Source organism: Thunnus maccoyii, chromosome 20 (genome assembly GCF_910596095.1).
Source record: "Thunnus maccoyii chromosome 20, fThuMac1.1, whole genome shotgun sequence".
In the NCBI taxonomy this organism is placed as follows: domain Eukaryota; kingdom Metazoa; phylum Chordata; class Actinopteri; order Scombriformes; family Scombridae; genus Thunnus; species Thunnus maccoyii.
In genome coordinates this window covers 8,157,280-8,183,035 of record NC_056552.1, presented here as the reverse complement: position 1 = coordinate 8,183,035, position 25,756 = coordinate 8,157,280, and the positions used below count along the sequence as shown (strand labels likewise).

Here is a 25,756-nt window from a genome sequence, read left to right as displayed (position 1 = left end):
AAGAGTGACATCATGAGGAAACATTTATCCGTAAAGCCTTTGTACGTTTATAAGTCTGATATTAACATGCTAATGTATAAAAAAAAGCAAAGCCAAAGGGGTGGCTTCATTCTATAACACTATGAAAAGAGTTTAATATCTGCATGAATGAGATAAACTGGCACGCAGAGACTACTGGCAAGGGCATCAGGTGATATCATGTGCGCACCATCTGCAGTTACCATGAGACAAGACACCAGCGTTAAAACCTTGGCAAAACCTGCTCTGTGTTGCTAAACAAGAAATTTTTTTTGTTTGTTTTTTTTTTCCCCAAGCTATTTTTGACTTATCTGTCAATGGCTTTTCTGTTTTAGCTATTGTGTGTTTATGCCCCATGAATGCCACTGCACATGGATAGATTGAATTGTGCACATTTTCAGGTCAATTTAGCTCATTAATCTCACTTTTATCGCCTCAGCGCCCGACGAAGCACCCACCATTCTCTCCGTCACGCCGCACACAACGACGTCAGTGCTGATTCGCTGGCAGGTAAGAAAGAGACAGTATAAGTGCCTTTTTTATGTTTCATTGTTAGTGAAATCTGTCTGAGAAAGTGGCTTCTAATGAGAGACCATGACGGTATACAGGGTAGGCCTGTACTTATAGGCTGAATGCTACACACTTTTACACACACCCTCTACTCTTCCTGTGTCTAATAAAAACACTCTATCCCACACTCACACCTGAATTAACAGGTCATAAAAGGGGAAAACAGGAGGCTCCAAGCCACAATTTTCACTTTTATGGAGAACACTTGTAGAGTTTATAAGGATAGAGAGGTACTTGTTCGCTCTCTCTCTGTGTTTCTACCCTCTGGGCTTGCTCTCTCATGTTCAACCGTGGGGGGGGATTTCTCAATGTGACTCACCTGCGGATGAGCTCAGTCTGAGAGTCTGTGTGTCTCAATTACTGTAAGTCTCTCCAGTTACAGACAGAACACAAGGTAGTGAAGTGGAATAATACACTGAATAAACATACATGAATAATTACATTAGTAGTTCATATGTCCTTATTAAAACTGAAAAACTGGGTTATAATTAGTATTTTAAGCGATTTGTTGGGGCCACACTGGACCTTAACTCCTTATCTTTTCTCTAACAGCCTCCCTCTGAGGAGAAGATTAATGGAATTTTGCTGGGATTTCGGATCCGATACCGGGAGCTGCTGTATGACCGCCTCCGCAGTTACTCTGTTCATACCATCAACAGTATGTCAACCTGGGCTGAGCTCACTGGTGAGCAATAACTGCAGTTTACACAACAACACATTTTATTATTTTATATAGCAGCCAGTCAGGTGGTTTCTTACACACATACATTATGCAGTGTCACGTTTTAATTTGGAATAATTGTTGGTATGTTGCAATTATTGTATATGTACAGTGTGTGATTTAAAATGCTACATTTAAAGAAATTAACCAATCATTCAGCATGTGTAATTTTCTATGCTGGCTTTACTTCAGTAACACTTTGACATAAATATGAGACTCCCATCATGGTTGATTATTCCTGCGTCGTCTTTATGTGTCAGCTGCACTATTATTTCCCTTCAGAGGACAGTTTTCACACAGGCCTATTCTGCTCACAAGATCTCCCCGCTGGTCCTGACACTTCGCAGCAAAACATTTCATCTTGTGATCAGTAGCTATCAGCTGCAGGCTATTATTAGGTTTACTCAGGAGCCACTCTGTTTCTACTGCTCTGTGTTACTTAGCCTATAATTTTACTCTCATTGAGTCATTCTGGGGCTCACTCAGAGCTATGATCACTGTGATTGTGTGGGTTTTATGACCATAGTGGGTTTTATGACAATAGTGATACCCTTCTTAACAACGAAAATATTAGGCTTTGGATACTAATACATTTGTCTCTCCACTACCTCCCTCTCTATTTCATCTTTTTTTTTTTTTCTGTCTGCCTCTCCACCACAGCCCCGTACAGCATCCGGAATCTGAGTGATTCAACTCTGACCCAGTATGAGCTGAATAGTAAGTTTTGTTATGTCTCGCACACAAACACACACACACACACACACACACACACACACACACACACACACACACACACACACACACACACACACACACACAGAGATTCAATCCTTAATCTAATCAGGTTAAAAAAAAAAAAAGCTGTCTTGCTTTTGGATCTTATATGTCTCAAGTGCCCTGCTGCTTTGAATAGCGATACAGGAAAAGCAGATTGTTGAGCAGATTAACACAAAATTGCTTATATTTACATCTCATTGGTATAAACACTCCTACTGAGGCCAACAGAGGCACTCTGTACACACAGATTCTTGGACATCGAGTACACAAGCCTGCCTAGTCCAACGCACTCTTTGGTTTGCTTATGACAGTCTATTTTGGATAAGCACTATGAAAGCAGATGGTCACATATTTCTCCTGTACAGCATTCAACAACCTCATAATTACAATGTCCTTGTATAAGTTACAATGTGTAATTTGTAAATGAAGTAGAAATGCCCATTTAGGGCAAAATTATTACCCATCACCTCAGAAAAATAGTGTTCAATTCCCGACAGCAGTGTCCTACCACTTCCTACTGATTATTTGGGTGCCTGAGACGGGGGTGATAGGTCAGCTGACCTCCTCATTGGCTAAAAGTGAGGCAATGACAAGGAGCTCTGTGGATAGGGAATTGGATATTCCAACGTGGGAAAATAAAAATGAAAAAGTACAGTTATTTGATGCTATATACAATTCCTGATGCTATATTTCTGATTGTTTACTTCTACTGCAGAGCTGAGTAAACACAAGCGGTATGAGATACGCATGAGTGTGTACAACGCCGTGGGCGAGGGGCCAACCAGTCCGCCGCAGGAGGTGTTTGTGGGAGAAGCAGGTGTGTATGCGTGTACCGTTTAACCACAGTGCTTTTTCCGTCGTTTCTATCAACAGCGTCTCAAATGCAAAATTATTAGACCATCTTCAAAGCAAGTAGATTATGCTTTTCTATACAGCAGCTGCTCTCGGCAATGTGTGTATTGAAGTGATCTCCTTCAAAAGCATGCTAAGATTCCCGGTGTAATTTGTCTTTTATTAAATCCCGCGGCTTTTCTGTGCAGGTTTTCTGCTTTAAGTTGAGGGGATAAAAGAAGCTACGATAAACACATAGTATCGTGCAGAAAAAAACGTCCTTGACTTTAAATATATGGTTAATTTGTGTGATGGCCCTCGACAGTACCCACAGCCCCACCCCAGAATGTGGTCATTCAGTCCGCAACAGCCACCCAGCTGGATGTGACGTGGGAACCTCCTCCTGTAGACGCTCAGAATGGAGACATCCAGGGCTACAAGGTCAGTAAAAATTGACAGTGCCTTACTAGGCCCAGGAGCAAAATGTTTTATATTAACATATGAATATTGTTGCATTATTGAAAATCACTTTTCAACAGTGCAGCAGTATCGTGTTCTGTTTTCATCATTATACAAATATTTAAATGTGTTTGTGACTCATAGGAGATTACTATTATTTGATGTTAATTGCCACTAGATGCACATTTTTACACTTTTGGCACAGTTTTCCAGAGGGGTTTGAAATGAAAGGCTTAGCAAATAAAACCACAAAACATTTACAGGGAATAATATGAAATTGCATTTCTATCGTTTAGGGAGTTTGATATGTGATTGAGTTTTATAGTAGCAGAAGTTATATATTCCCTGAGCAGCTTCTGTAGACATACATTAATATTTATTTATGCCTTTCTTATTCCTTGTAGGTTTACTTCTGGGAGTTCCAGCGTAAGAATGAGACAGAGAGGCTGCGGACTTTGTTCATGCCTGAAGGAGGAGTGAAGCTGAAGAACCTGACTGGTTACACCACGTACATGATCAGCGTAGCCCCCTTCAATGCTGCTGGGGACGGACCCCGCAGCCCCGCGACGAGGGGTCGCACTCAGCAAGCAGGTACGTTTCGAATTTCAAATGATTCACTCCCTATAAAAGCATGACTGAATGCAAATATGCCTGTATGTAATGAATGAACACTTGATGGAGAGGTACTGAGAAAAAGAAAGCAATGAGGTAACAGAACAACAAGACCAAAGCGGATTAATTAGAGCATGCACAGCTGTGTTCATTCGTTTGTCATATTTATGTGTTTGTGGTGCTGATGTTAGTTTGGGGAACCCGGAGAGTTTTCTAAAAGTGGATGAGTCATCCATGAGGAAAGAATTTTATGTGAGGATGATGCTAATAGTTGCTGTCAGCATGCCAAACGATGTTAGCGGAACCACACACTGAGCATACGCTTCTAATCAGCAACCCCACTCTGAAGTCATCCCCTGAATCTGAATCTGCTGTTTTGTCTGGAAAGTAGATGGTGTGAAACTTCTCGGAGCAAACGTTCTCTCTACAGACACGCCATGTCTAAACATTTACACCAATTATTTATTTATATCCTCAAACCTCGGTGTAAAGGAAAGTATTTTCATAATTTTGTATATTTTAATCATTTATGTGGCAGGAAGGAGAAAAGGAAGAGGTGAACTCTTCCTCATGGGTCACTGTCATGAGAGGAGGAAACAGATGACAAGACGGAAGGGGGAGGAGGAGGGAGGAGCGCTGTGGAGATAGTTATCCCATCTTCTCAGTAGACAAAGGAGCTTTGTGTTTTGCAAGCATCTCGACTCCTGCTCAACAAGTTTAAAGACAACAGGGCAGACTGTGTTACAAGCACAGTGGTGTCACAAGTTCACTCAACTGTAATGCAGCCTGGAGGCTGAGTCAGGCTAGTCATTGTGGATGTGAATTAATATGACCCGGGTCAAGATAGTATTTTGAAGTGATATCTAGGCTTTTTAACCTGTGCGCAGTATAGCAAAAAAATGTGGTGTTGCACATTTTTTTGATGTTCAAAGCATTTCAACTGGTGAGCAAGGACACACACAAAACCAGGCTCAACAAATGTCATCTGTTTTGCTGAGCTGCAGTGCCAGCAATGGACCTGCATAAAGAAAAGTAACAACAGCAGCAGTTTAGATCTGTAGATGTATGCTATATACTGACATGTATCAAATACAAGGAAGAAGAGTAATAGCTTCTACAATTTTTAAAACACACAAAGATGTATTATGTAGGCTAATACCAATACTAAAATAACCCTTACCAGTCATATGACTGTTTTTTTCCTCTGGTATCTCTAGGAGCCCTCTCTCTCACAGATACATCTTAGTTTACCTAGCTTCCCACACACGTAGGCATCTATTGTTACTGCCACATGTCAGTTTGCCATTGGAAAACCTTCCAAGCAGCTGAAATAAAAATCCCTTACACATACCAAGTATATTGACCCCTTACCCTTCTATGTTTCAGCTCCAAGCGCTCCCAGCTTCATCCACTTCAGTGAGCTGACCACCACCTCGGTCAACGTGTCCTGGGGCGAGCCCACCTTTCCTAATGGCATCATTGAAGGCTACCGTCTGATCTATGAACCCTGCACACCTGTAGATGGTAAACCCTCATTCTTATCCATAACACATTTCCTTGCTAGCTTCATAAAAGCTTGATGCACACTACAAGATCTTTTGGGATAACAAATTCAGATGGGTATAGGATTGTTAACTATTGTTTAGATCAATTTGGCTGGTTGGAACCTGTCTTGTGGGGTGCATTTTTCTTGAGCTATAAGCTAACCATCACTTTAACAGCTCATATGTCACTGTACTCCTTTCTGACACTCTTCTGCTATCATCACAAATAATACATGACTGTAATGCCAAAATGCCAACATGTGTCCCTCTACTAATTCCATTACTGCGTATGTGTGTGTCTGTGTGTTCACTTGTCTCGAGTGTTTTCCCACCTTGCCTGGCCTGTATAAGACCTGCTCTAAATGTGGTGTGTTTGTCTAGAGTCTTCAGTGGCCTGTGCCGACTGTCTTCACTCCCCCTCCCCCCCAGGCGTCAGTAAGACAGTGATGGTGGACGTGAAGGGAAGCGGCCCCCTCTGGTTGAAACTCAAAGACCTGGTCGATGGCATCACTTACAACTTCCGCATCCGGGCCAAGACCTTCATCTACGGGCCCGAGGTGGAGGCCAACATCACCACCGGCCCGGGAGAAGGTAGTGGAAGTGATGTTTTTTTATGAAAATCCAGATGCTTTTGATTTGTCATTTTAAATGCTTCACTTAAATACTTTATTATTATCCTTTAGGAGCCCCAGGGCCCCCAGGAGAGCCTTTTATCACACGCTATGGTGCGGCGCTGACCATCCACTGGACCAGCGGGGACCCAGGACGCGCTCCCATCACGCGCTACGTTATCGAAGCCAGACCTTCAGGTGGGTGGTTCAGCTGCGTTCTCCTCATGAATTAGTAAACCTAGCCTTATGTTAGGCTTCTTGATAGTTTGATAAAGGAAAGCAGTGTAAAGTGTCAACATCTGCTGCCCCAGCGTCTGTGTCACTGGTATTTTAATGGGTTATTGATCGCGGCGCTGCAGTTGAGACAATTGGCATCCGGTTGCAGTTGTGATTGACAGTCCCTGCCAGGGTTAGGAGGGTGATGGATGGTAGATGACTCACAGGGAGGGCTGTGTTTCACCATATGTGAGTGGAAATTGTGGGGGGTTACCTAGCCCTAGATTTTAAGGAGGGTTAGCAGCACTGTTGTTGATAATGTATGGCGTCGCTTAATGCCAAGGGGATGCTGAAGAGGGCCATAAATCTCTGCAGTATCATATTACTTGATGACTTGTTTTTGTCTACAAGTTGAATTACATCAGCTTTTTCTAACTTTTGCCAAAGTTCAGCAGCATGACAGATGAACTCTGGAGCTTGTTTATGTTTGTGTACCCCATTAAAAAAGTCAAACTTACATTGATGTTTACAAGCAGCAATGTGTAATAAATGGTCTCTGGCAGGATCTCCAAAGCAAGCAGCAAGCCATCAAACATTTCTTCATCTGAAATATGGCTGCACCACTATTTATGATGTGGATTTGGTTGCTGCAAATTTTACGAGACCAGGGAAATTGATGGATTGTGTAATATTTATAAGAATTATGAATTACCCCGGGAGCTGCCAGCTAGACCGGAGCAGATCAAACAAACAACCTGTTAACAATGACATATTGATATTGTTCAAATGTTGTACAAGTTTCATAGTCTCCTCTCACCCAAAATTATAACCTTAACTCCATTACAGATGAGGGATTGTGGGATATCCTAATCAAGGACATCCCGAAAGAAGTGACATCACACACATTCAACATGGATATTCTGAAGCAAGGTGTCAGTTATGACTTCCGGGTAATAGGAGTGAACGATTACGGCTATGGCTCTCCAAGTCTACCCTCTCCTTCTATATCTGGTGAGTTTTCCTGTATTTTTATACAAATCAGAATCATTTAAAGACTAAATTAAATTCCATATAATTAATCAGACATCACAAAATTGTGGCCAGTTTAGTCTTACAAACATAAATTCCATTTTTTTTTTGTAATTTATCCAGCTCAAAAAGTGGCACCTTTCTATGAGGAGTGGTGGTTCCTGGTTGTGGTGGCTCTGGTGGGGCTCATCTTCATCCTGCTGCTGGTTTTCATTCTCATTATCAGAGGACAGAGCAAGAAGTACGCCAAGAAGTCCGAATCAGGTGAGTGCACACAATTGCACAATGAAATGGAGCATTTAACTTTAATTGAAACCTCCTACCACTGCTTCTAAGCCAGTGGTATGGAAGGCCAAGAATCTGATGACTTTTTCTCATAAAACAGTAACATATTATAAGGGGATTTAATGATTTGCAGTTTTGAAACACTGAGCAGTGAACTATTTTTGGAGGAGGGTAATATAAAAAAGGGAAAGTTCTACTGATTGGGAATGAATCAGATAATTGACCGAGTAGCGGGGGAACAAAAAGGCAGCGAAGGAGAGACGTAGGGAAGCAGGAGTAGGGGCCATACTTGTCCATTCAGCGGAGCTCTGACATCAGCGGGTATTTCCCTCAGCTCAGCAATTCTGCCATGGCTGTTTAGCTGCCAGGCAGGGGAGGGTAGGGGGTCCCTACGGGTCATTGCCCATCTTTCTGACTGACAGAGGAAAAACAAGAGGTTCCTTCTCACTCCAGCACAAAGACGCTCTCAAAGCCTCCATATCCCCCTCTAGGAATCTGGCCCGGGCCGCTGGACCTACCCAGTGGTTTTTCTTTTTCTGTGTGTTTGCATAACCACCAATTGACCTCAAGTAGCCCTGGAGCAACCGCGGAGGTCTCGGCCTCGCTCTGGTCCCCCATAAGTCTTAGGATAGTTGAAAGTGTTTTTAACCTATAACATGGCATGCAACAGCCCCTCCTAACATTAATCTAGTATAGAGCAGCATGGCAAGCCTGTCACTCTCAGTTTACAGTGTGAGCCGTTTGATCAATCCTGAGGGACACTTAGAGTCGAGGCAAAAAAATTGTGTTATTGCCCATTCATGCGTGATCCTCAGACAGTGTTTGCACAGAGAGGCACGCTCATATATCATATTCTGGTGTATTTTGCAGGTCAAGTTTTCCTACAGATTTGTCATTTGTACTCATGCATTCATGACCTTTGTCATTACACCTATGCTGTAAAATTTTCCATCGCCATCCGTATCTATGGACGTCTATCTCTCAGTATCTTTAAGCATCCTGATTGCTTCAGACTCATGTTTATATTATTTCCATCACATTCATCTTATTGACCTCAATGTGAAAGTTCACTTCTTTGAAGAGTGGTTCTCAAGTAAGACTGAAGTCATGAAAAATGAGGAATTGAGAGCTTACTCGATTCCCTGTAGACATAACTTGACTTAGTTTTGACTTGGTAAAGTCATGGAAAATAAATAGGACAGCAACAGGCAGACCACACATTACCACATTACCACATTACCACATTACCACACACCTTCAATGTGTATTAGGGCTGCGTATTAAAGCTATGTAACAAACACTATTAATACAGCTTTAAATGGAAAATGTTCAGATGCCATGTTATTTTAATAGTCAGCATTTTGGGACTTGAAAGGCTTGCAATTGACTCGGAACTTGATTATGCAGACTTGTACTTGTCCTCGAGATCTTGAGATATACCTCGAGACATAACAACATCTCTATAACCACGGCCTTTCTAGAAAAATGATTCACTCATTCTTTTCTTCTTTCAATGGTGCACGCATACATGCTTATATAACAACATTGCTATTCATTCATTTGTCTATTTTTCACCCTTTAATTCATAACTTTACTCACTCACTCACTCACTCACTGATCAAACCATTGATCGGTTCCACTCAGCCTCCCAGACACTAACCTGTCTGTCTGTCTGGCCTGTGGTCACACAGTGTCTCTGTACGTGTGTCCAGGTAACAACTCCAACTGTAACGCCCTCACCCACGGAGACATGGTCAGCCTGGACGAAGGCCGTTTCCCCGCTCTGGAGCTCAACAACCGACGGCTGTCTGTGAAAAACTCTTTCTGTCGCAAGAACGGCGTCTACACCAGGTCAGTGATCAACATACTCACAGCTTATATACAACAGACAATGTAAAGTGCAAATGTTTGTACCAGACAAAACTTAATTTAGAGTGTAAATTAAATTAAATTACTCTCCCCCTGATAACTTGGACTTAAATCCTCCCTCCCTGCTATTTAAAAGTGGCATATAAACAGACTCATTGCTGATTTTCTTTTAACGAGCTTCTGTATTTTAGTGAATCTCCAGCTGTAAGACATGCAGCATGCTGAGAACATGACCTTGTTTAAAGCCAATCATTCTGACTGACACCTGGGCTGAGAGTGCCGCAGGGACTGAGTCATGAGTCCAATTTTGGATCCGAGGGTACACTTTGCATAAGATCGTTAGTACCTCTTTAGGTAAGAGGTGGTTTTAGAGAAAGCCGCAGTCATGTTGTTGAAGACAGTTGAAAGATTTGAAGAGGCGTGTCGGCAGTGACTTTATTTCATATGGATATCATATCATTAGGTGACAGGTGCACTCGAAAAAAGGGATTAGCCTCCTCTGTGTGCGCATGAATCCGCACATCCATGTTGCGAAAAGTACATTGTTTTGTGTACGTACACGTGAGAATGGACGTGAGAGTTGTTTGGGTGTGCGCATCTGTACGTGTGCATGTGAGTGTGACCTTGAGGACAGATCAAAGAAGGCCCAGGTCTTTGAGGAGCTTCCAGGCAGCTTCCTATTATGTCTCTGTCTGGCTTGAAGGCAGAGCCTTGGAGTGAAAGAATGCACAGATGTACTTTCAGAATCAGCACTCTTTGAACTCAGCCCATAGCAGAGGACCCAAAATCCCAACACCTGAGCGTCCGATTATACATTAATGCCACATCTTGATCTCCGCTCTCAGAATACCAAACACGGGATAAAGTCCTCTGCCTTATACCAGGATCAGAAATCAAACACTTTATTAATCCCGTTGTATTTGTTCTAATTCAGAGCTGTGTCAGACAGCAAATGCCATTTGTCCAGAGATTAACACAAAGGGGGGAAAATGCACTAAAGTAGATTCAATCACCATCACAAGAAAGTCAGTGCGGCTCTCTTTTAGTGACTGACAACTTAATATGTCACTACTTAAACTGTCAATATGCCCGTAGCACTGTAAGGAGATTAAAGCTAATACTAAGAATTATTTGCAACGATTGAAGCAAGCTGGCTTTGACTCTGCATTTTGCTGAAATAGTAACACTTTCATACTCTATCTGTTCCACAGCACATAACTGGTTCTGTTAAATTATTATATGCTGTTACAGTTTATGTAAGACAACACTTTAAATCCACTCCGACAGCATATAAACTTCTACTTGGAGTCATTCAAAGAAGCCCGACTGCATATTTTGAGTCTGAGGTCTAACATCCAGAAGGTCAATGTTTTACTGCTGTTATGACAAAGAGGGAAGGATTAACAGCATCATTATTGTGTCTTTGTGGCATTGTAACATTCCCCTAGTTTGAAACCCACTTTGACAAACTGGTTTGGGGTTTAAGGAGGTCTTGGTGAAGTAATGTAGTGTAGATTAACATGGTTTTAAACACTCTTGAGTGACAAAGCTCTTGAACACTTCAGACATGTTAATGAGTCCCTACAGGCGATTGTAGCAAAAGGAGAGCCTGGTAATGAGTAAAGACCGGGGGCAGATTTGATTTCACCCCCTGGTTCTCATTTCTTACCCGATGTGCCGCTGACTGGATTTTGCTGCGAGAGGATTAAGTGGACCCTTCTCTATCCTAGTGAGAGAGCTGATAAATAATTTACGCCTCACTCAACAGTGTGTGAGAGTCAAGGAGAAGGGGTGAAAGTGGGCTGAGCTTCCTCTATGTTTTTAAACAGGCAGTTTATCATAATGTCCCTGTAGGCTCACAATAGCATTTCTTCACATCGGCTCCAGCTCTTTGTTCGGTTGTGTTACAAAGGGGGCTCGCTGCAAGGACTGCTGAGAAATGCAAGTTGATAAAGGTTACAGTGCAGAGTCCTCTTGAGAATAAGTGGAGATAGTACTTCAGAAGTGTGATTAAGACTTTGTTGTGAAGTTTTCTGAGCTGGACTGAATCTTAGAAAGAAAATTTTTCTCTGCAATTATTGAAAAAGTCATTCCGCACTTTCACTCAGGTGTTGATGGCAAGACAGCTCGTAAATGCCGTTGTTTTTTTATCTTGCTGCAAGTATAATCTGAGAGGTTTTAGATAAGACAACAACAACAAAGTGTTCAAAAAATGTGTTTTAATGCTTCAACATTTATCCAATTAATTAATTAATTAATTAATCAAGCAAAAAAAGCTATTAAAACATGTCTAACTTTTTTATGCTTTACGATCATTCCTTTACTTCATTAATGATGCCATTACTATCATCACAACCCCTCATTCATCATGTTTTAACAGTCTAGGTATAGTAGTGTGAACTCTAATCATTAAAAGAAAATGATTGTAATAGAGTAGAACAAGAAAAGTTAAATTAATTAAATAAAAAAGAAAAATACAGTGAAACTCAGCGAGCATTTAAATGGAATATATACACATATATACACATACTTATTCACATCATCTGTATCTTCCATACATACTCTTTCCATAAGTGTGAAGCTGTTGTTTCGGTGTATGCGTGCCCGTACAAATGTCTTTTCATTCATCAGTATCACGTTCTACATTTTTGATTTACTACAGTTTGTTCTTTTTAACAGCCGTCATGTCCTGGGAAATTATTATAATTGGCATTTTAAAGAGTAAATCTGATTTGTGTAATGTAAAGTAGGAGATTAGCACACATTGAGACTAATTATTCATTGCAGCTGTAATGTGTTTAATATGATGTTGTTTACTGGAATTGCCCAGTTAAATTATGCTTTGTGAGTTTTCAATAATGCATTAAATTTTACTCCTGGTTATGCTGGTAGACACAGAACAGGGAGATCTAATCTGTTTCACATGAGGGTTGTATCCTTAGTGGTGAGTGTACTGCATCTCTATCAGAAAAAGGAGGAGTGTCCAAATTTTAAGTTGTCAGCAAAGCCAGATAAAATGTCTGCACAGACTGAGACACTCAAACTCTGATAAACATCCTCAGACATGCACATAAACAGAGAAAGTCTGGATATCACACAATTAGCCAAACTGTAGTACATTGTACATCAATAGCTCTTAAATGAATTAACTCTAATCTAGTTTGATATAACTCATCAAGTGTAATTTAATTACAGATTGCTTTGTGATTTCCCTGTGGAGATTTTCCATTTTGTCCACACCACATACAAAATACCACCCCTGTGAAAACTGTTGGAATTTGCCCACAACATTTTTGAGATGCTTTCAAAATATATTTATTTGGAAAATACTTATGCAAATGCGGTTTTGACGTGTAAAGCGGCTGTGTGTGCTGCGGCAGCTCCGCTGGCAACAACTGGCGGCTGATACTGTGGCCTGGAAAGTCAACAGGAGTCAGTATGTCCCAGTAGTCTCAGCCAAACCAGCACCAATCAGCAGAAACAGATGGGTGTTTGTTTAGCAGGACAGTGGAAAGTACGGAGGAGCTTAGGCACAAGAGCCTTTCTTCCTCTCATATTTACTTAAAGAACCCCTGACTAGAGCTCACCATTTTAGGAAATGTTTTTCCAGTATTTTATCTTTCTTTAGACTTTCTCTTTTAGCTTTCAGGTTCACTTAACGCTTCGCTTTGACCTTATTCTCACTTCGCACTCCCTTCAAGGACCTTCCCTTTGCTCAGTTCCATCACTTACGCTCTTTAAACGTACACCTCAGTGGCATATTTGATCGCTGCAGCATGCCACTGACAGTTTAATCCATGCAATCATTCATGCAGGCTGTGATAACATTTGCCAGAGAGCAAAGCCTGAGGCTGCCATTTGTTTGATGACCCCTTGAGCGCCGCAAGAGTTCAGTTTATAATTTAGTCACAAGGGCCCAGTGGTTTGACATTCCTCAGCCCACAGTGAGGAGTGAATCAGGAGGAATTATTCATTTCAGGAGACACTGACTGTAGGCAACCATCTCATGAGTGTCCCATGATTCTCATCAAGCTGCACAGACCGACAGTGATACATGTGAGCTTCAAAGGAAGTGTTCACTTTTGCTCCTCAGATATTTGGGGAAATTGAGAAAAGCCTAGAGTTATTGCACGGCTTAATTTGCCTGTTTATCAGAATCTGCTTGTTTTCTTGGTTAAATACGGAAGGTCTTACGATTTGAAAAGTATAATTATGACAACATGAGTGTGATTTGCTAAGTTTTGGCCTTTGTCTCTAATATTAATTGTACTCACAAACGTAATTGCTGAGATTTCGGTACATAAAAGGACAAGAAACATTTGTAGTTAGAAGATGGGTATAGCATAAAACAAACATACCCTGCTGGAATTGAACTGAGGATGTTGTGATTGCATGGACATCCTAGACCACAGGGACACATTTAGCCAGCTCAACAGTTTACCCAGATGATCTAAACTACTTTATCTGAAGCTAAAACTCAAAGAGAACGCTCCTGAAATGCTGTAATAATTGCAGAAGGAAACTGTGCATGCACCATTATAGGAAGGTTAAAGTTGAAATAGCAAGTTAGTCTGTAATCTGTGATGGATGTTTACAACAAACAGTATGGTAAACATTTTCTTCTAAATACATTTGGTTAACCTGGCAGTTTGTTTAACCTCCCCCACCCCAAATCTTAGCAATTATGTTTACGTTATTATTACTGATCTATGAACTATGAATATAAGTTAAGATTTTTAAGGGTTATGAAATGCCTAAATGATGTATGGCTCAATAAAATTCTGTAGTGAACGAGAGTAACCATCTGAATTATTCTGATTGTTTGCCTTTATCCTTTACCCAGGTCTCCTCCCAGGCCCAGCCCAGGCAGTCTCCACTATTCAGACGAGGACGTCAGCACAAAGTACAACGACCTGATCCCTGCAGAGAGCAGCAGCCTGACTGAGAAACCCTCAGAAATCTCAGACTCACAGGTGCAGTAGCAACATCTGTAGTTTATACTCCATTGTGTATGGTTTCTCTATGTAAAAGGCTCACTATCTGTCTGCATAAAGTGTGTATATGTTATATATTCGTACCCGTCGATGTGCTCACACTGTCATCTCCTTGAATACCTCAGGAATTCGGCTTTGCATTGTTGGCTGTACCGTGTGTTGTGTCAGTTCATAATATGGTGTCCTTTCTCTGTCATTCACCTGAATGCGTTTGGCCTGCAGAGCTCATAAGATATAGCTACAGTAATGCACATGGAGAGATGAGAGATTAATGACTCTGAACACTGGCGGCAAAGCAGTTTTCAGACCAGGCAGTGACCTGTGGAGAATGTCACTCTGAGAACATCCACCTGAGATCCAGGCCACTGCACTCAGCCACAGCACTTGTTATGTAAGACGGCGAGCGCAGATGCACTCTACAAAATTTATTTTAGAGCTAGTTACGTATTGGAATTTGCTGCTCAGGCCAGGCAGCCTATCCAACTTTCCTACTGGATTCAGTCAGTCAGGTCAGTAAAAATCATCTCATGAGGAAAACCACTGAATACTGTATTGGCTTTATTACTGTGGCTCTTCTTCTGCGGCAGAGCCTAGCCTTATAAGCATTGTGAGCAGTCAGAAATGATAGTTTTTAACGTATTTTGAATGTATTTGAAAGTATTTTCTGTCTAAACAGATACTATCAAGACTGATAAAAGACTAAAAAGTATCACTAGAATGTCTTTTAACTCGTGGCCTTTTCCATGTGCCGAGCCAAACTGCTTTTGCCCAGTAAGTGAGTTTAATCGATGGATTGTGCCTTCCACTCCGTCTGTCTCTATCTTTCCATTGATCAGTCTGTGTGCCGCTCACCCTCATGTGTCTGATTCCCTCACTGTTGTCTTTTTCATTTCAGGGTTTTATTCACCCCTGTTCTTTGATCTGAATAATTTTGTCCCAGATGTCTTATATGCATATGTTTTTTTTCTGTTTTTGTTTATGTCACCCAATTCCCTAGCTCTCTGTGAAACATCTTTGCGGTCCGCAGTCTGGTTTTGATCATAGTCAGATGAAAGCATCGGGGGGGGAAGTGGTCCCGAATCTCCTCGGTTTCAGCCTTCCTTCAGTGTTTTCTTTCATCTAGGAATTCTTTACTCTAGGCATTTCCCAAACTATCTCGGAACATCTCTTAGCTAAAAACGTCCCCGGGTGTCAGTGCCACAGCCAAAAATCTCTCCTCACCTGGTCTTATCGGCACCTAAGTCCTATTTCCAGATCAAATGAAAATCTCCCTACAATGAATCGCTACAGACAGGACCTTTCGCAGCATGATAACATCCTCTCAAATGAAGCATTTCGACATTTCATCACCTGTCTGACATATCTACCGTTCGCACTTGTGCATTGTCAAACATGGCCCTAATGCAGTGACTGCCCCCCCCCGCCCCTCAGCCTGAGATGACGACGCCTGCCTGATGCCACACTGCACATTCAGCCTTTGGCTTTGATGGGCTAAAACACACAGAGCCGTGCCTGTTAGCCCAGGGTTCCGCTGCCATACCCCTGACAGGCCACCATATCAGCACCCAATGGTGCTTCAGAGAAATCCAGGAATGCTCTTTGAAGTTTTATTGAGCAGATAACTTCAAGCTATCAGTATGACATTGTGCTGTCTGTCCTCTTTAATCCCTGGGGCCTCCACCAGCAGGTATAAGTTGACTATTGTACTCCTCCTCAAGAGGGGATTTGGGCGAAGCTAACATTGACTTGGCAAGGCAACAAGGCCACCATTACTGCTGTGCTCCCCTGCAGGTAGAGACCCATTGACTTTTCTTTCTTTATAATACAGGCTTTCTCATTTACCAAGGTTGTCTTTGTCTGTCATATGAGGCTGAAGCCAGTCGAAGACAGATGATCTCATCTCTGAGTCAGAGATAAGATAGTAGATTATACTCTCTGCAGAGTGGCATTCCGTGGGAGAGAAATGAAAATGTCTGCTTTCTCTTCTCGCATGCTCTCTTTCTCTCTGTCTGTCTATCTCTCTCTTTCTCCACCCTCACCCTCCCTGTCTTTTTGGCTACTGTAGCTTTTTTTGGCTGAGGCTCAACTGAGAATACTGTCTGTAATGTTTGGATTGTCTCTAGTGACAACGCAAAGCTTTGTTTTGACTGACCCGGCCTGAAGTATGATGTCACAGCCTACAAGAAAGTGTAATGACCGTGAATAAATTAGATTTTGTTTTTAATAATTTTATGGCATCGATTCATACGCTACTACAGGGTAGAGGAGAGAGACCGGCGACGGTGGGTGAAAGGAGGAATGACGTGAGATGAAAGCTAGCCACAAACTCATGCAGTCCCTTAAACTAAAGAGGGGTGACGAATTAAAGGAAACGTTCCCCCCCCCCCAAAAAAAATGAGTCGAGAAACATAATGAGCACACATGCTTACCGTCATTATAGTCCACCAGTCTGGGACAGCACTAATTCCCCACAAAATCTCAAATCCCTTTTGATTATAATTGTTCTGATGACGCAACATACATTAGTGGTAGGGATAGGGATAGGAGCTGCTAAGGAGGCCCTACATCCCTGTTTTAATGATGACAAAATCAACTTCACTTGGATGTAACAGGAATTTCAGCACGCCAAAAACACAGCTGCATCTTCCTGTTTCTATTTTTTTTTCCTCCCTTCTACACAGAAACTGCTTAAGACAGTACAAAAATGTTCATACTGTGAAAATGTTGGGACTTTTTAATCCCCCTCCAGACCCACATATAGTGTTATTGTCTTTGTTTCTGGAGACCCCCGCTGTGTTCACTTCATCAATGAGAGTGACATAGACAAGCCCCCCCTTTTCTCCCCCTCCTTTCTGCAATAATCCATAACCGGAGGACAAAGGACTGACCCACTCTGTGGTATTAGGGTATGCATCAATTGTGGGGGGGGGGATGGGGACCCAGCTAGCCGGGAGATTGTTGTTCCAGTCTCATGCCATCATATAAACCATAGTATGATTTATAGTTATTTACAAAGCATTTTAACACTTGGTTAATCATGAAGTGCTTTGTGGAGCAACTTGAGGCACCAATGCAGAGGAAAAAAAAAGAATAGGAGATGACAGCATATGGCATTTTCTGCTGAACTCTTTCCAGGCTGAGGTCAAAGGTCAAAGTTCTTTCAGATAGTTTGCCTCAACAAGTTTATTTGCCAATAATGATCAAACTATCTCCAACAAATAGACATTTTTACCCATATTTGAAGCACTTCCACTGTCTGATTTTCCCCTTTTTTCCATCTCTCACATTGTTTTCCCTACTAAGTTGTCAGCGATTATAAACAGGAATACAGGAAAACTTTATTATGCTGATTATAAAATAAACTGTCAAGAGGTTTCCACAGTTAATTGGACCGATTTCTTAATCTCTCTCTCTGCCTAATTTAACATCATAATGATGAAAACATGTTTAATAATTGACACTCGCGGGCTGGTATGTGTCTGTCTTACACATATCCTTGCATAAATAAGATGGTGGTTTCCCTTGAGGCTGAGGTGCAATGCTGCATTTCATGCCTAAAGTCTATTTCTTTCACAGCATTCAGCTCTAGTAATTAGCTTGTAATGAGTTGAAGTAAGGAGCTGTGTCACAGGCCGTGTTGCCCCAGAGGCAAAATTTCAAGCATCTCTGTCTCCGCTGTAGGTTCCTCAACTGGATCCTTGAGTTATTTCTGTTTTTAGTCTGCTGTTGAACCAAAAGCAAAAGGAGGCATGAGTGGATTAGAGTATACTTGTATGTAGATGATTTCAAGAGTCAGAACATCTGTTGCACACACTCCACAGCCGCAGGAATAGGACGCAATTCACTTTGTCAACACTTGGTCTGCACTCAGTCTTTTCCCACTTCTACACACACACACACACACACACTCAAACACACACAACCATGCTTTGTGTGGTGTTTCATCTCTCAATGCGGTGTTAATTCTTTCAGAGTGAGGTAATACCACTTGAAGTGGCTCAGCATGCCTTGTTGGTCCACTGTGAATGGATCTTGTTATTGTGTTGTTGTGTTGCTAAAGGCGCTGGCATGATGGGAATGCTTTTCAACGCTAGCTGGCCTTAAGTGTTTAAAGCTAGGTAACAGCATTAAAGAAAATGGACACAAACACACACAGCCAATGATGCATCTGACTCTCCTTATTGAGAGAAACAACAACATAAAAAGAAAGTAGGATCATTGTGATCAACTTCCGAATGTTGAGGGAAACTTCTCTGTGCACAAAATCTGCCTTTGATTTATTTGTGGTAAAGGAAGAGCAGGGGGGGGAGAGGGGATCACTCTCCTTTGTTTAGAAACAAAAAGGATCAAAACTGCGGGACCTTTTCCTTATAATTCACCACAAGCAATGTATGTTTGTACTTTTATAAACTCTACTGACAAGTAAAAAAGGAAAATCCTTTATATATGGGGGTTTTGGCATAGGTGACATGAACCATGTTGAGGCATGGAGGGAAATCTGAGCCTACCGACATATGTATCACATATGTGCTGTGCAATATTCAGCATTAGAGCTGTGCTCTGGAGCGTATCCTCCGAGTGCGTGCCAGCGCCCATGTTCTTGTGTAAGAAGATAGAACATGATAATATGAGGGATTTTGTAATACACCTAATTCATACTTCAGGCAGCCTCTTTGGGAAATGATCCAGCAACAATTTTTGGCAAAGTTGACTGTACAATAGTTCATTGTGAGGCAGGTGATTAATAACAGGCTAGCTGGTCAATTGGCAGCTTGCTTTCATGGCGATTAGTTGACCATGAGCATTTCCCACTGAGTGCTCAATGATCACTTTGCTTCCTGTTTGACATGTGGAATGTTACTTGAACACAATAGTGTTTCCAGCCCAGTCTGCATCCAGGTAGTGGGTCAGGGATGAGAATGTGTGGAGGATTATTGTTATTTCTCTACAGATGGCTTAACAGACTTCAAACTGACTCGAAACATAAAGAACAACAATTCTACTTCCTTCTCAATGAGCTCCTAAAATCACACTTTCTTTTGAAAATGCACTGCAGAATCTTTTTTTTCTACCTTTTGTTAGCTTTTCACACTATTCACACAGACTGACACAAAGGATCATTACATACCTTATGTACACATATTTCTAGTATTATCATCGTCATTTCTGGGCCATTTTAATCATTCTGTTATGGTGATGTACTGTAAAACCCATTGTTCTGTTCACCCATAGGAGGCGCTGGTGTTTTCATATGGGACAGGTGGTCTACATACACTTCCACTGCATTTGGTGAGGTTCCTGTGGCTGCCTGCTTTGAATGTTTGTAGCCCGATAGGTGACTGGTTCCTATTGCTAGTTCCCATCCAATCCTCTCCCTCTGATTCCCATTCTAGGTTTTATGTGGTACAATGAGCTATACAACACCTAACCCCGTCTTGCTGGTGTGGTGTGGATACAAAGATCGTATATCCTGAATATATATAGATGATCCAGTGACTGATTGCTTTAAATCCTAAAGATAATTTGACCTTTGCCATCTTGTGTTGATGGTCCGTTTACAATGCACGTTTCAGTAACAAGTCATCCTTCCATAATCATGCTTTGACCATCTTTGATCATTCTTGGTGTCCGTGTGTACTTGTGATGTGTTGTAAATGTAAGTGCGTGCGTGTATGTGTGTGTGCGTGTGTGTGTGTGTGTGTGTGCATGTTGTTTAGGTAGGGATGATTCTGAACTGATGATGATTCAGAGTAATTCAATAACTTCATGTTCATTTACATTTATAGCTTCTGCAACTCTAACTGCTCCACATGGAAACACTGCAGAATCATCCCATGCTAACCTCATAAACCAATATCTCTTCTTCTTCTTCTTTCTTTCACAGGGCAGCGACAGTGAGTATGAGGTGGACCCCAACCGACAGAAGACCCACTCCTTTGTCAATCACTACATAAGTGACCCCACTTACTACAACTCCTGGCGCCGCCAGCAGAAAGGCATATCCCGCGCGCAGGCCTACAGCTACACAGAGTCCGAGTCAGGCGACCCGGATCATTGCGCCCCGCCGCCGCTGCCTCCTCTACCTCCGCTGCCACCCCAGCTCAGTTCACCTAGCCCCCAGCCTCAGCAGGCCCAGGGACAACCCCAGGGCCAAGGCAGCCTGTTCAGGCCCAAAGGTAGCCGGACTCCCACCCCCTCCCAGCAGAGCTCCAACCCCCCCAGCCAGCACAGCACCCTCTACAGGCCCCCCAGCAGCCTAGCCCCTGGCTCACGGGCCCCCATTGCTGGCTTCTCCTCCTTTGTGTGAAAAATGCTGAAAAGGACATAGAGATTTCTGGAAATATCTACCCAACTTGTGTTGAAAAAAAAAAAACACAGCATTGCATAAAGCGCAGTCAACCGAATCAAGTCATTTATGCTTCTCTTTCATTTGATTACTTTTCCTTTTATCTTTTTCTTTTTTTTTTTGTTAATGTTATCTTTCTTAGGTCAGCCTTGATACATGCGAAACAACACTATGAGACTTTTTGGAGCACTTTTTTTTTTTTTTGTCTAATGCGTGGAAGTGTGCCAGTGTAGACTTTGATTTCTCTCACCAGTTAATGAAATACTCTCTGCAATATCTATTCAGTTTTATTTTGCTATTTGAACTATTTGCATGACTTTTTCTTATCATTTAATTCCTCCCTTTTCGGTTTCTTTTCTTTGAACACATTCAAATCTCTTTGATTCTGTACAAAGTCACAAGAATCTTTGAAAACACACATATTAATATATATATATAGTAGATGTACCTATCGAGTCAGTGCGGACTCTGCATTGATGGAGACTGATATAACAAGATGACGGAGCCATATTGTGGAAGTGAAAGGACACGTTTTCGTTTGAAATGATGGGAAGATGAACTGGATGTAAAAAAACAAACAAAAAAAAAAAAGGAACTGATGAAAGACAGACGTGGATGTTGAATTCATGCCAAATCGAACAAATTTTAATGTGTTGGCCAGGAGAGTTTTTAGCGGACATTTGAGCAACAATCACACGTTTCCATGGAAACAGCTCACTGGTCAATAGCACACTAAATACATGGAAAAGTCGGACAACATTCGGCCATGGCAGGTCGAATGTCAAAGACTGTTCTGTGCCTGAAGGATCATGCGGATATATGAAATGGGTGTATATCTGTTAAAGTGAAAGTGTAAAAGTCTTTTTTTGTGAGTGTGTAATCAGTGGATCAACGATGCCTTGATAGAGAAACACTCATTTATGATATGTGGCACCAATTGTGACTGAACTGCTGACAGTGCCCTTGATTGTGGCATCGTAATGGCTGGCCTCGCGCTACAAGAGCCTTCTTTTAATCTTGACAGATGTGGGCTGTGAATTAATTTGCATACACAACTCATGTTTTTTTTTTTTTTTCCACCCTTTGCTGGCTCACATAAACACACATCAGTCTCATTCTGCACATGTCTACTGAAATGCTTTGAAATGGGCACAGCTGCTTACCCTGCTCAAATGTTAGCAGTGTGATTTTTGACAAGAAACAAAGAGGATTTCTTTTCCTGATTCTTTCCCTGCTGGTATAACTCTTCTCTGTCACTGACCACTATCACGGGGCAGCGCTGAGTCTGCGCCAAGAGATGATGTCATTGAATTGCCTCACCTCTTTCCCTTTTGTGTAATCAACCACTCTGTACTATTCAGGTGTGACTGTATCGTCCCAAATGCTAATGTGTGTGTGTGCGTGTGTGTGTGTGCGCATGTGATTACACTTTTTCGTGAGTAAGCTTTACAGATCATTCACTGTGTGTCTGGTTATAAAGAGATTGTCCTGCAGCAACTGTAAACCTGCCTGGAGTAACGCCACAGAGAGTTGGCGCCATCCAGCCGCCTGTCAGGTGCACTCATAACGCTATAGTGAAGACTCAGTGGTGTGTTCCTAGTTTCCATAGTTCCAAAAACAACAACAAAAAAAAAAGGAAAAAAATGTCATTCTACTTATTTTCTTCTCTGTGGGGTGATTTCATTGTACGCAACAAAAGCTTATCATGCAGAATCTGAATGAATATATGATCACAGTACATTTCTGAAATAAATTATTTTTCAATGTTAGCGATTCTGGTGCTCAATTGCAAACTGGACAAGGGAGATGGGAGATGGGAGAAGGGGAAGAGTGAAAATGCTGGGCTAAATAAAACTGGAGTAAGGCCGCTAAAGAGAGAAAGAAAGGAGAATTGAATGGGGAAATGGAATGGAAATTCTAATTATATGACTATTTTAGTGAGACTAGATCTTGGATTTTGTTGCAATGGAACATCATCAAGTAAAAAAACTTTGTTGGCAAATCAAATACTAAAAGAATCACTTTGCTGATACGTTTCAGTTCAAAGTTTTTAATGAGTGCTGTATGTCATTCATTCATTTTTTAAGTTATCTTGGATTATAAGTAAAACCAGTCTGTTGCTTGTCAAGCTGTTTTGATCAGTTCAGTCTAAATATAAATACTGTTTGTTATATTAAAAGCTCAGCAACCAGCTATCTGTGACAAAGTCATCGCATCGTAGTTATTTATGTGGATTTTGCTGTCTTTCAGTAAGTTTTTAGCTAAGAAGTAACACATCTGAGCAAATGTACAGTTTATTGCAGATAGAATACCTTGGAGCACATAACATGTATCATTGTGCAAGTATAATATACAAGTGCAATGGTTTAGTATCTGATAAACCTTCAAACATGTCTCATTTAGTCCTCAAACTTAGACAAACTGGACTTTTTGGTTTGTATTTCAGCTTCTCACGGGTAATTATAGCAAAATGTCCACACCAGTATTTAGTCTGAACATAGTAAACAATAAAAGTCTTACATGCACAGGATATCATATCATGTTTATCACATCAACTTTGATCACAATCAAATCAGAACAAAAACCATGTTACATTTAGTGACATGTCATAAAAACATATATGGAAAATATAAAACATGCAAAAATGCTAGTGTGAATAACATGTCAGCGGTGCTGTGTGTTTAAATGTTTGTGTTGGATTAGTCAGTGGCCAATTAGTTGATGAAATTCTACTTAACCTTAGGTCTATTAAGGGCATCAATAAATTGGATCAGTGCAGATGCTGTGAAATCCTGTTATTTGGTTACAAATGTCCCCTCCTGACTTTTTCATCTTTTTTCTCCACTCCTGGAAAACCATTCATTAGCTCATCATTTCTTCTTTTACCAACTAAACTGTCTCTGCTGGACCTTTCAACCCATCACATTAAGGGATACCTGGAGTTAAGGGATACCCCTGTTAGTAACGATGGAACAGAAATGTTTTTTTTTTTAAATAGGAACTAAACTAACACACATATACATGCATGACAGAAGTGCATGTACAGTATCAGATGGTGTTAGATGCTAATTGGATCACAGTCAACTTGATCCAGGGCTAACCTACTAAACACATAGGCATGAGAAGAGAGGAGATTAGATGGGATGGAACAGGGAATTGGAACGAGCACATCCAGAGCGCTAATCCCTTTTTTGAAAACACATGGGAAATTTCTCTCCAACAGAAGAATCACAGACAGGAAGGTATTTCACTCGCTGAAATGTTCATTTCCTTCTCTCTCCCTCAGGAAATGAATGACAGAGTAAAGAGTGAGCTGGTGGTCCCTGTTAAAAAGGGAGCCCAAGGTACTAAATAGCCCTGATGAGCTTTGAGAACCCACGGTTGGGATATTAAAGGATTCAGACAGAAGGTGTAGTTCAAAGGAGTTGAAACCCTGAATTTAATTGCCTCATTTGTGAGCTTCACTGAGGGTGGTTTGGGGATTTGAAGAGGATATACTGGCAGTTGGAGAAAGGATACTAATTTGAGAAAGGGGATGTTCCCTGAGCGCTGTTCACGAATGCCTTTGTAATGTGCTGTTTGGTGGATGCCTAAAATTGGTTTCTAACTTAATGTGCATTATGATAAAGAGCCCAAAAATGATGCTGTGTGCTCATAACCATGTTGGCGAGTCCATTCGCCCAAGCCAACTTCAATCTCACTCTTCTTGCAGTTTGGACAGACTCTACTTTCCACAGTATGTGGTTTGGTTCAGGCAAGATTTAATTAGAGATGTGAGGCAACTGGAAATTGTGACATAAATTGCTGAAATTGTTGAAGTCATATTTGGTCACAATTGTTTCTATGCCATTTGGAGTTATCCCTGCGTTGGTTTGTTGTTGTTGACAAGAGAGTATCTCATGTCCCAATTTCTTACTGTAGCCTTTCCAGGCTGTATGCATTACATAACGCATAAGACAAAGCCACACAAGGAAGTAATAACTGAATAAGGGGCCCACTTCAGGGTAATGCGTCATCAAAGATTTGTGTTCCTGCACAACCTCACTGAAGTTCTGAGGCAACCAAACAGAGCTGCCATAAAACACTTCACCACTAATTGGTCCATCGTGTAACAATATAAGACCTGATGATATTTACAGGTGGCCGAAGGAGGCTTTAATAGACAGGTGGGCGTCAGTGGGGTAACAAAAGTGGAAGTTCACACCTGAGGACCAGATGAGTATTGTAACCAGACAAGCACAAGCTCATTTCTACATGACCTAAATGTGTTACGCATCAAAGGTCGTAAATTTGCTTTGTGTGTGTGAAATTAAAGGCCATTTTTAATGCAATTTGGAGATTGTCAAAAAATAATTGCTGTAAAGGGCACCACGTCTACCCTAATTACCTTCATAGATATTATGAGTTAGTGATCATATAAATCAATATGTCTGGACCTTTAATTATAGTAATGGGCTACTTTGCAGTACACTTGCCCTTATGCTACAAATCATGAATGAGAGGAGCATTAATTTGAACTGAACTTTATGGGCTATGTTCATGGTCAATACCTGTTACAGGTACTAGGCCTACATGGTCATGTGTATTAAAGTTTGTGTGTTGTGGCAATCATGAGAAAGAATGGGGTTGTTAGCATACTTTTTTAAAAATTACCATATTATTATATTACCTAAAGTCTAAAATCTGCCTATTATTATATGTATGTATGTATAGATTATTATATATATACTTTAATTTAAGGAAGAAACCCATTACATACAATATGAATGCAAACAAATCCAATTTTAAGCGTCCACCAATTATTTCAGGAGACATAATAAAGCCATAACACACAGATCTCCAATTCTCACAGACTGTGCTTGTGTGAAATACAT

The 25,756-nt window shown here is 41.2% G+C and overlaps 1 protein-coding gene across 7 annotated transcripts in view; it reads left to right on the top strand.

The window, feature by feature from the left end:
- sdk2b (sidekick cell adhesion molecule 2b) overlaps positions 1-22,651 on the top strand; it is a 273,376-nt gene extending 250,725 nt beyond the window's left edge. For 2 of the 7 annotated variants that reach the window (XM_042396793.1, XM_042396799.1), the window contains 15 exons: positions 458-528; positions 1,141-1,273; positions 1,970-2,026; positions 2,802-2,903; positions 3,243-3,358; positions 3,781-3,967; positions 5,375-5,512; positions 5,914-6,123; positions 6,216-6,341; positions 7,206-7,370; positions 7,512-7,652; positions 9,365-9,524; positions 14,386-14,515; positions 19,769-19,825; positions 20,421-22,651. In XM_042396793.1, coding sequence (XP_042252727.1) covers positions 458-528; positions 1,141-1,273; positions 1,970-2,026; positions 2,802-2,903; positions 3,243-3,358; positions 3,781-3,967; positions 5,375-5,512; positions 5,914-6,123; positions 6,216-6,341; positions 7,206-7,370; positions 7,512-7,652; positions 9,365-9,524; positions 14,386-14,515; positions 19,769-19,825; positions 20,421-20,843 — 2,216 coding nt within the window. In that variant the 3' untranslated portion in view covers positions 20,844-22,651. The remainder of the gene's footprint in view (positions 1-457; positions 529-1,140; positions 1,274-1,969; positions 2,027-2,801; positions 2,904-3,242; positions 3,359-3,780; positions 3,968-5,374; positions 5,513-5,913; positions 6,124-6,215; positions 6,342-7,205; positions 7,371-7,511; positions 7,653-9,364; positions 9,525-14,385; positions 14,516-19,768; positions 19,826-20,420) is intronic. The other 5 variants (XM_042396795.1, XM_042396794.1, XM_042396798.1 and 2 more) reach the window with 5 other exon arrangements.
- The last annotated feature ends 3,105 nt before the right edge of the window (positions 22,652-25,756 follow it).